This window comes from Poecilia formosa, unplaced genomic scaffold (assembly GCF_000485575.1).
Source record: "Poecilia formosa unplaced genomic scaffold, Poecilia_formosa-5.1.2 Scaffold512, whole genome shotgun sequence".
NCBI classification, from domain to species: domain Eukaryota; kingdom Metazoa; phylum Chordata; class Actinopteri; order Cyprinodontiformes; family Poeciliidae; genus Poecilia; species Poecilia formosa.
The window spans coordinates 301,663-311,898 of NW_006800451.1; the positions used below are offsets into that span (position 1 = coordinate 301,663).

General features: G+C 39.7%; 2 protein-coding genes across 3 annotated transcripts in view; both read left to right on the forward strand.

Annotated features, from left to right (window-relative positions):
* Positions 1-6,906, forward strand: part of LOC103156969 (intermediate filament protein ON3) — a 13,416-nt gene extending 6,510 nt beyond the window's left edge. Inside the window, exons 2-10 of the mRNA XM_007579215.2 lie at positions 132-340; positions 426-486; positions 2,545-2,640; positions 4,549-4,713; positions 4,796-4,921; positions 4,994-5,137; positions 5,208-5,284; positions 6,160-6,206; positions 6,317-6,906. Of these exons, the coding sequence (XP_007579277.1) occupies positions 132-340; positions 426-486; positions 2,545-2,640; positions 4,549-4,713; positions 4,796-4,921; positions 4,994-5,137; positions 5,208-5,284; positions 6,160-6,206; positions 6,317-6,426 (1,035 nt within the window). The 3' untranslated portion in view covers positions 6,427-6,906. The remainder of the gene's footprint in view (positions 1-131; positions 341-425; positions 487-2,544; positions 2,641-4,548; positions 4,714-4,795; positions 4,922-4,993; positions 5,138-5,207; positions 5,285-6,159; positions 6,207-6,316) is intronic.
* Positions 6,907-8,145: 1,239 nt separating this feature from the next.
* The window catches only part of rbl1 (retinoblastoma-like 1 (p107)), a 17,263-nt gene continuing 15,172 nt past the window's right edge, over positions 8,146-10,236 (forward strand). For both annotated transcript variants that reach the window (XM_007579216.2, XM_007579217.2), the window contains exons 1-2: positions 8,146-8,439; positions 9,350-9,483. In XM_007579216.2, coding sequence (XP_007579278.1) covers positions 8,278-8,439; positions 9,350-9,483 — 296 coding nt within the window. In that variant the 5' untranslated portion in view covers positions 8,146-8,277. The remainder of the gene's footprint in view (positions 8,440-9,349; positions 9,484-10,236) is intronic.

Here is a 10,236-nt window from a genome sequence, read left to right on the forward strand (position 1 = left end):
GTCCCCCTGCTAATGGTCCTCCTCCTGATGGTTCCCCCTACTAATGGTCCCCCTGCTAATGGTCCTCCTCCTGATGGTTCCCCCTGCTGATGGTTCCCCCTACTGATGGGTCCCTCTCCTGCCCGGTTCAGGTGCGTTTTCTGGAGCAGCAGAACAAGATGCTGGAGACGAAGCTGGAGCTGCTGCAGTCTCAAGGCGTGAGTCGCTCCAACGTGGAGCCGCTGTTCGAGGCCTACATGGCGGCGCTGCGGCGGCAGAACGACCTGGTGAGCAACGACAAAACCAAACTGGACGGGGAGCTGAGGAACATGCAGGGCCTGGTGGAGGACTTCAAGCACAAGTACACACACACACAGATACACACACACACACACATAGAGACACACACACAGACACACACACACTCTGTCCTCTGTCTCCCTCAGATACGAGGAGGAGATCAACAAGCGAAACAACCTGGAGAACGACTTTGTCATCCTGAAGAAGGTCAGGCCATCATCATCATCATCTTCTTCTTCTTCTGCAGTAGCTCTTTGAAGTATCTAAATTATTGAGTTACAGCCACATTTAATTTCCCTTTGGGATTATTAAGGTATGTTTGAATTTGAAACTTGTTTCCTGTCCACTTCGTCTGTCGCTGCAGCTGCAGCCAGTCGGCTTTAAACCTGCTGGATTGGTTTAATATCACATTTTATAATATAGATTAAATGATTTTGTTAGCTTTAAGAGCTTTCTAAGAAAAACATTTCCAGCAAAGTGTCTTTTCAAATGAAAGTCTCTCAATATCTGAGCTAATATTAAAAGTATTGCTTCATTTATTAGCTGCCATTTTAAAAATATATTTGAATAAATCTGCCTTTATGTTTCATGAAGACAAATCAATAAGGAATATTGACTCCAAATCTATAAACTTTTCACTTCATTTCTATTTACAACAAACATCTCAAAACCAATTTATTTACAGCTACACAAAATAATAATTTATACCAATAAATGTAATGGTTTCGACCAGAGGTCTTCAACATGAGGTTTCTGATTAATTACTGATCATTTTTTTTGTTTTATTTAAAGATATACACTGACATAAATCCAGCATGTAGAAATTGATATAGAAAGGCATCAAATATTATATTTCAGTCAGAAATGAGAAAAACTCATTACGTTAACATTTCTCCATTTAGACAAAATAACAGCTGCAGTGGCATCAATAAGCCATTGTTTGTTTTCAAACTTGTGTTTAAAATAAAGAAGCTGTGTATGAATGCAGAGTAATAAAACCTGCTTCATGTTTTATCTTTTATAGTCCAGCAGAACCGAACACATTCAAATCTCCTGCAGATTTAGATTGTTTTTCATTATCTGAGTACATTTTACCAAACCAGAGATATCTGTCCTCATTTCTTTTAATTTGATGCAATCAGCAGATTTCAAGAAGCCCGGGGTTTCTTTTTATTTCTATTTGCTGCTCTAGTTGTTCCGTCAGACCTTCATTCGCTGCAGGTCATGGCTGCACTTTGTTTTGCTGCTAGTCCAGGACTGGAGGCAGGGCAAGCAGCTTTTGGGCGTCAGGACCATAGACATAATATAAGAGTAGACCCCGCATTGGCCGCTCCGGTGCAGGAAATACGGCGGCCATCTTGGAGCGGTATACCCTCCTACTTTGCTCAACCAAAACAGCAGAAGATGCCTCAGCACTGAGGGATATTGTTGTTCTGGTCGATGGATTATTGATGTGAGGGCTCCACAGACAACATTTCACAAGTAAGATGGACATATTATTGTGTATATATTGTGATTAGAATATTACTTTACTGTATTCATGTCCACCGGTGAGATACCAGCTAATATTAGCTACAGTGCTTGGTGTAATACGGGTTCAGCCCCGCTCTGCATTGCAGCCAATGCTGGTTCTACTCTTATATTATGTCTTTGACAACATAGACAACACCGACCTGACAGCGACATGACCGGATATGATCACAGCACTTCCGGTGCAAAGGCTGCTGGGAATTTTGGTCTTATTCGGTCCCAATGATTACTCCAGAAATTCAACAAATGCTAATCGGTGATTTCTAAACGTCGATCAATTCTCTCTGTCCGTTTTGTGTAAAGTAAGATTAATGTTTAGATCAAAATACACTTTTTTATATTTGTAAAAAAAAATGTTTCACGTTTTCTTTAAGCAACAAGAACGAGTCTGATATTTACGTGAAACATCCAGACTGATGTTTTCAAGCTTTTATTTTACTAAGTTTTGATAGTTTTCTGCTTACAGTTGATGTAAATGTGACAATTTATCTCTGACTATTAAATACCAATAACAGATATATATTTTAATTCAGAAATGTTTGCTAGCTTAGAAGTATATTTGATACCTGCTGAAAGATGGTTAATTTCAGAAGACGCTTTTATTCTGAAAAACTTTTATGAACTGATTTTTTTATTTTAGTTAAAATGACTATATTTCATGTTTACGGCACACTTCAACTCATTTAGATTCACAGGTTTTAAACCTGTCTTGTCCTTGTGGGTGAATGTTTGCAGGATGTAGACTCGGCCTACCTGGTCAAAGCAGATCTGGAGGACAAGGTTGGCGCTCTGACCGATGAAATCAACTTCCTGCGCAGCGTCTACGAGGAGGTGTGGAAGCCTGTTAAAGCCAGGAAAAACTTCATGTTTTCCTGTTTTTAGTCGGTCGTTTCTGATAAAAAACTTCACATTTTGTGAGTTTATTCTTCTTAAGTCTCATCATAAGAGTCAAAGCTAAAGGTGGACAGTCAGTTTAAAGGTGGACAGTCAGTCTAAAGGTGGACAGTCAGTTGGTCCATCGAGCTAGCATAAACGCTAGCTGCAGTTTAGGCATCTTCAAATCTTCTGCTCAGCCTAATATTAGAGTAATAAAGACAAAACACTGCAAAAACACAAATAATTACCCAGTAGTTTTTTCTAGTTTTAGCAGATTATTCAACTCAGTTTTCCCATGTTATCAGTGAAATGATCTGCTAACATAGCTGGTACTTTTTCAAAAACCTTAAGGAATTGTTGACCTGAACAGTTTAGTTGGTTTAGTCTTATTTCAAATTTAATAATATATTAGAAGTAGAAATGAAACCAAAACTACTTAGTAATATTTTGTGTTTTTGCAGTGAGGAGAACCTGTGAACATAGGCGTAAATCCCCGGGGATCTGGGAGGTCTGGACCCCCCAATCTTGGAAAAGTCTAGAATTGTCCCCCCCAAAGAAATCATGAAAGAAACCCTTGTATTTAAACAATATCAATATAAAAAAGGCAATAGAAACAAAGAACGAAGTAAATCTGTCATTCAACTAAGAAAAAAATGGTAATTAATTTTTAGGTTCCCCCCACCATTGTTAGAACAATGGTTCAGTCCAAAGTGAAGGCGGAGCAACAACTGCACTGCTGAGCGGCCCAGGCTCCGCTAGAGCCGCTAAGGGAGGAGCTAGCTGTTAGCTGTTAGCTGTTAGCTGTGGCTCTGCAGCACTAACAATAAAACCATCCAGTAAGTAAATACTTACAGCAAAAGACATTTAACACGTTTCATTTACTTTCACTGCTCAATAGGAAGAAACACATTGACAATAAAAAATCAGTCCACAGTTCGTTATTTCATAACTTTGGCTGAATCCTGATAAACTGACACCTTATGCCTTGGATACCAAAACTAGCAAAACTGCTACATTGCTTTCATAGACTTGGCTCCTTTTTCTGTAGAAGGTAGCCAATATTTCAGTTATATTTAGCTCTCTAACTCTTACTTTAATAAGAAGAGTTTGAAACTGGAGCGGCTGAGCGTTAGCATTAGCCAACAGCTCATTATGGGAGCCGAGGGGCGACTGCAGTAAAACTGGCAGTAAAACAAAATGAAGTATGACTTTATTTCTTACCATCTTCAACGTAGAGTCTTTAAAACCTGAAATAAAATCTGAATATTGTTCTAGAAAACTCTGGTGCTGACCTTTAAGTTTAAGCTATGATACTTTCCAAATATTCATGCATATCTATAGGTTTTAGCATGAGAAAAACAACCAAAAATATAAGTTTAAAGCAACTTAAGTTATAATTTAAATAACGCCTGACTTGTATTGAGAACCACTGCAATAAATCAATATTTATGAGGAATTTTATTAAGTGGAGTCACTCATTAAAACTTATTTAGAGTCTTCAATTGTTGTAAAGGTGTAGCAGAGATTAGATCAGTGACTCTGAACCAAACTCAGATCTAAGCAACATTTCAATCTTAGTTTACTGACAAAAACACTTTTGTTTTTCGTTGCTACTTACTAGTCATTTTTGATGGTGCAGCTTGAACACACAAAAATATTTAAACCACATTTTACGTTACATTTTACTGTAACTTTGCTGACCCCCCCAAAATTGCTCTTAAAAAATGTCCCTGCTTATGGCCCCCCCCCAATAATGAGATGGGATCTGCAGCCTTGCCTGTGAGTAGTTAAATCACAGGCAAGGGATTTAACTTGCCTGTGAACCAGAAGGTTTCTCTGTGAACGTTTGGGGTTTTTGTGCAGGAGCTACGTGAGCTTCAGGCCAGCATCAGAGACACGTCGGTGGTGGTGCAGATGGACAACAGCCGCAGCCTGAACATGGAGCAGATCGTGGTGGAAGTCAAAGCCCAGTATGAGGAGATCGCCGCCCGCAGCAGAGAGGAGGCCGAGGCCTGGTACAAGAGCAAGGTGCAGCCATGCCGCTTCCTTGGCTCGTCCAGCAGCCTGTCAGAGTGTAAAGATGCAGAGTGACAGGCTGTCATGTTTCCAGTTTGACCAGATGTCGGTCCAAGCCAGTCAGTTTGGAGACGAGCTTCGCATCGTGAAGGGAGAGGTCGCCGAGGTCAACCGGCTGATCAGCCGTCTGCAGAGCGAGATTGAGGCTGTGAAAGCACAGGTGCAGCTCAAACTCATCCAGAAACACCTGATGAACATCCAGCAGTGATTGTTTCTGGTGTCTCCTCAACAGCGAGCCGGTCTGGAAAACCAGCTGGCTGAAGCAGAGGAGCGAGGAGAGCTGGCGGTGAAAGAGGCTAAAGCTCGAACCCGAGACCTGGAGGACGCTCTGCAGAGAGCCAAGCAGGACATGGCCCGGCAGCTGAGGGAGTACCAGGTGGGCCGCCGGCGGGAAGAGATGAAAAGCTGCTTACGGAAGTCTAATCATTCATTTGTTGCCTGTGCAGGACTTGATGAACCTGAAACTGGCTCTGGACATCGAGATCGCCACCTACAGGAAGCTGCTGGAGGGAGAGGAGGACAGGTAGACAGGAAGCACATCCACACACAAACAGAAACACTGAATAGCTTTACAGTTGAAACAAAGACAGAGAAAATCTACAACTCAGAGAAAAGCAGAGTCAACGCCGCTTCAGCCTCAACACGTTTACAGCAAAGAGACATCATTTCTTCACCACTTCCACTGTTTAACTTTGTTGATGACGAGTTTTGACTGTTTCAGCAGAAGGTCCAACCACAACACTGTAAAAACACAAAGACGTGTTTTTGTCTAATTTTCAGTGCAAATATCTTGGTGCATTTGAAATAACTTCTAAGAAACGTTCAGTAAGATATAGGAGTTTGTTTTAATTAGCGGGTTTAGCTCCACTGGCAGAAGTTTTTACTTAGACATTTTCTCACGTTAAAATCTGGCCTAGTTTTAAAAATACAATTTAAAGAATCATTCACTTAAACTTGTTCATACTAACAAGAAAAACTTGTTAGTATTTAGTGTTTCTGCAGTGAGCGTTAGTGATGAGGTCACGGCTGATTGGCTTTACTGACAGATTATTGATCATTTGAGTTTGATCGAGCTGCTGTTTGTCCTCGAGTTTCATCATTTAGGACAGACTGACAGAAACTCTGTTTTCTGTTTCTTTAAATATTCACTCCAAAAAATATGACAGTAAATTCATCATTAAAGTGTTTGCATGTTTTCATCAGAGAAAATAATAAAGACTGGACTTTATTATTATAAAGTTGTAACGAATAAATGAGCAACAGCAGCTGCTGGAATGAGAAATCCATCAGTTAGAAATAGACAGAATTTCCCCGACTTAATCCCACAGTCTCATTCCAGTGACTGTGAGAGGAAGGTGAATTATGACTGGAGTTTAATTTTAGTTTTTGTTGGTTCAGACTTGGGCAGCAGTCCATCCTGAGCATCCAGGCCGTCTCCAGCCCCGGTACGTGTTCACCAAGCCGTTTCTCTCTCTGCGGCGTTCCCGTGATCATTTCAGCAGCGTTTAACAAAAACAGACATTTTATTTGTTTTGGTTCTCTCCTGTTTCTCCAGTTCCTAAATACAGTAATGGCTACCAAAGCAGCAGCAGCAGCTCTCCGGCTCCGAAGCTGCTCATCAAAACCATCGAGACCAGAGATAACTCCAGATACAGCTCCCACTGATCCCCAGGCAGGAATCAGCAACCTTTATAGCTCATATAAACTTAGAAATAGAACTGGGTAGCATGGTGTGTTATGGTATGTTTTAGTCGCACAAGAATTATTTGGAGTAACTGTCACTTAAATTTAATTCAGTAATATATGAAGAGTAAATACAGGAGATAAACTTATAGTGTAATCACAGTTCCTTGGTAAATTAATTAATCTAATAATCATCTTTAGGTTGAAGTGTAATCATGGATTTGACTGAATTTATTTTAATTATATGGTAATTCACAAATAAAAATAACTTTTACAGCTGAGTTTTACTTTTTTCTTAAATACATAAATAAAATGTAAGAGACATTTAATTTGGAAACATGGTGGTATTATCACTGATTTAATTCAATAAATGATTTATTTGATAAGAAAACAGATTTTCTTCCTGTAATCTGATGTAAGGGAACATTATCTGAGACCAATAAATAAAATCTAACAACATGAGGTCAGAGTTATCTTGTTTGATAAATCTGTCATATTTTATCAGTCTACTGGTCCAAATAAATTACAGTAAGTTGTAGACCAGATGATAAATCAATTAAATTATATAATCCATTTCAGAAATGGAGAATATTTTCTGTCCAACCCAAAAAATGCCAACACATGTTCAGTTGTGTAAATTATTCTGATCCTGAGACAAAATGCAAATATAGTTGTGTGGAAATGTTTTCAAACATTAAAAAGCCCACATTGCTTCCCCTGAAGACATTCTGCTGTTGTCTGACCTTGTTCACAAATTTATATGAACCATCAAAAGTATAACAATATTTTAGTCATTTTGGTGAATGTACCTCTTGAAACTGTTGGAATATTTCAATCATCAACACATTTTAATAATGAACTGAAGCTGTGCCCAACAACATCCTGTTACCAGAACCTGTTAGCATGATAAAGGAAATGACATCATCACGACAGAAAACATGACTGGATGAATAAATATTATTTTACTAGTAGTATCATAGTTGTATTTTGGGACTGAAATGAATTCAAGGAAAATGTGTAATCATTAAGAAGTTATTTAAATAAAAATAAATCTTCCATGCTTTTTATTTTATTTTATGCTTTGTTGGGGCATCAGATTCAGGGACTCTGATAAAGAAGGCCGGTTCTGCTTTGGTTCTGGTTCTGTTCTGAGGATGATTGTGGAACCACTGGAGATGACGGTGAAAGAAAAGATTCCTTAAGACATCAAAAAAATAAATAAATAAATTGTGGAAACCTTGAATGTCCTCTTCATGCAAATGCTTTACAACAGTGTGTCTTAAGTCAGATGCTTCTTAAGACCGCTGCAACACTGACAGCAACAGGAGATCCTGCCTAACATCACCAGGACCTACAGCTCTTGGAAGAACTTTGGATAATATGCATTGCAACATTTAATTTCCGTCTACAATTAATAAAATATTTTGAATTGAAATTTAAATCATATCAATATTCGATTGTGCCAGAATTATATGAAAAAGGCTGCAAAAATCCTCAGACAATAATTTACAATTAATAAAAGATATATGTGATTTTATGATGTTTTATTTCCAAGATACAGATAAGATATATGAACCGACTCGGCGGCGAAATTCTTGGTAAAGTTTACCAAACAGTCGCGCATAAGCGCTGGGCCGCAGCGACGCTTCCCTCGCGTCTGATTGGTCGGAACCCCGAAGTTTTCGCGCCAACGCAATGCATTGTGGGTAATGGTGGCGGAAGTTGTCGCTCGTAGATGTTGGTGTTCGGGGTCTGCGCCGTGTCTCGGTCTTTATCTTTCGCCCGTGGGAGGGGGATTTGCGGTGGGAACCGCGGCCGTGTGTCAGCGTGTGAATGCGGGGCGAAGAGTCGTCGGATTCCGAGTCGGGGAGGATGGAGGAGAGTTCGGTCCGGAGGAGTTTGGAGACTTTGTGTCAAGAACTGAACATGGACGAGCAGACCGCAGCTGAAGCCATGGACAACTTCACAGCAATATGGAATACATACACGCTGGAGGTGAGAAAAAGCGCCCCGTTTCTGCTGAATCAGCCGGCCTGCTGCTAAAAACTAACTTTAACTGCTCCGGGGACTCCGACCAGGTCTGTAGGGAAACCCCGACCGAGTGACACAAACCCGGGGTTAAAGGGCTGGGGCGACCCGCTCCCCTTGGTCGGTCAGGGCTGAGAAACGGATGTGTTTACCTGGGTCACCTTTTAAAGTCGATGTGTGACTGAATGTCAAGCTTCACCAGTTTGAACTTGATAAACTAAGACACAAAGTAAAAATCTATAGGAAATAAATTGAAATATTTCAGCAAACAAGTAAAATGAATGAGGTCAAAATCAGATAATTGTAAACAACTTTTACAATATTACTGATATTATTTTGTTTTTATCCACACCGGTATATAACCTTCATTTATATTAATATTCATTGCACTCATTCATATATGTGTAATCCAGGCAGGTCAGCGTCATGTCCCATATGCCACATACTACAAGTTTAATAATATATAATCCATAAAGACCACAAGCAAATCTATATGTTGCTTATCTTGTGGGTTTGCTATTTCAGCTAAAAAATAACTTATTACAATAAAAAAACATTAAATATAAGCAGTAAACGGGGAACTTATATTTGATGCTTTTCTTTTTTGCTAAGCCAGAAGCTCAGTAGGACAGTGGATTATTGTTTATTAGGTTTTGTATTCCTGCTCTGGGTTTTTCCACAACAATCCTGAGATTAGGAGAAATAAATAATCACACCATAGCAATCATTTTTAAACCACAGTGACTTGTGTAAAATTATTTTTCTGAGGTTAAAAACAATTTTCAAGACTAAAACGAAGTAAAAATGACACTTCTTTCTGATCAAGTCACGTATAGACTTTCTGTGCTGACCATGATTTCTGCTGCTGTGTCTCCAGGGAGAGGTGGTCCACTGGCTGGCCTGTGCGCTGTACGCGGCCTGCAGGAAGGGCTCCACTCCCACCGTGGGGAAGGGGCTGATGGAGGGGAACTGTGTCTCGCTCACCAGGATCCTGCGCTGCGCCAAGCTGAGGTCAGACGCTTCCTGCTTCACTAGAAACCATTAAAACTCCAGAAAAACTAAATCCAGCAGTGATGAGTTCAGCTGCAGATCAACATAAAAAACATCCACGTTTTTATCACAATCCTGCAGCAGCTTTTACATCACAAAGATGCTGAAATTACAAAATTCACTCCAAGTTTTTTCTTTGTCAGATTTTTCTTTTCTTTTTTTGCTCTGCTTATTTTACATTTTTAATAATTTCAAGCTGTTGGCCAACGTCTCTGTCCAGCAGAGGGCAGTGTTCATGAAACCTGCTTTCAAACCTTTATTGAGGAAATTAGTTTTTATTTAATCATGAATATTAACATGTTTCACACTGAACTTTAAACATAGTAGATAAAAAACTTATAGATGCAAATATGACATCAAACTGCTTTTATTACCAAAACCTTCCTACAGTTCCTTCCTACAGTTCCTACTCTGGTAGGAACTGTAGGAAAGCTGCAGCCATCCCGTTTCTTCCAGTCTTCATCATCGTCATCAGATTCCAGTTTTTTGTGGAAATTCACACAAAATCAACATTTCCTCATCATTTAATGCAAAATAATTGATTGTTTAATTGTTTGTTTATTGCAAATTTTCAGCAAAAATGGTCAAAAGCATTTTGTGCAAGTGATGCTAATTCCCACCAGCAGGGGGAAGTATTCCTTACTGCTGCCTCACCCTTAATTCATGTAAAGCAGGGGTCCCCAAACTACAGCCCGCGGGCCGGATCCGGCCCGC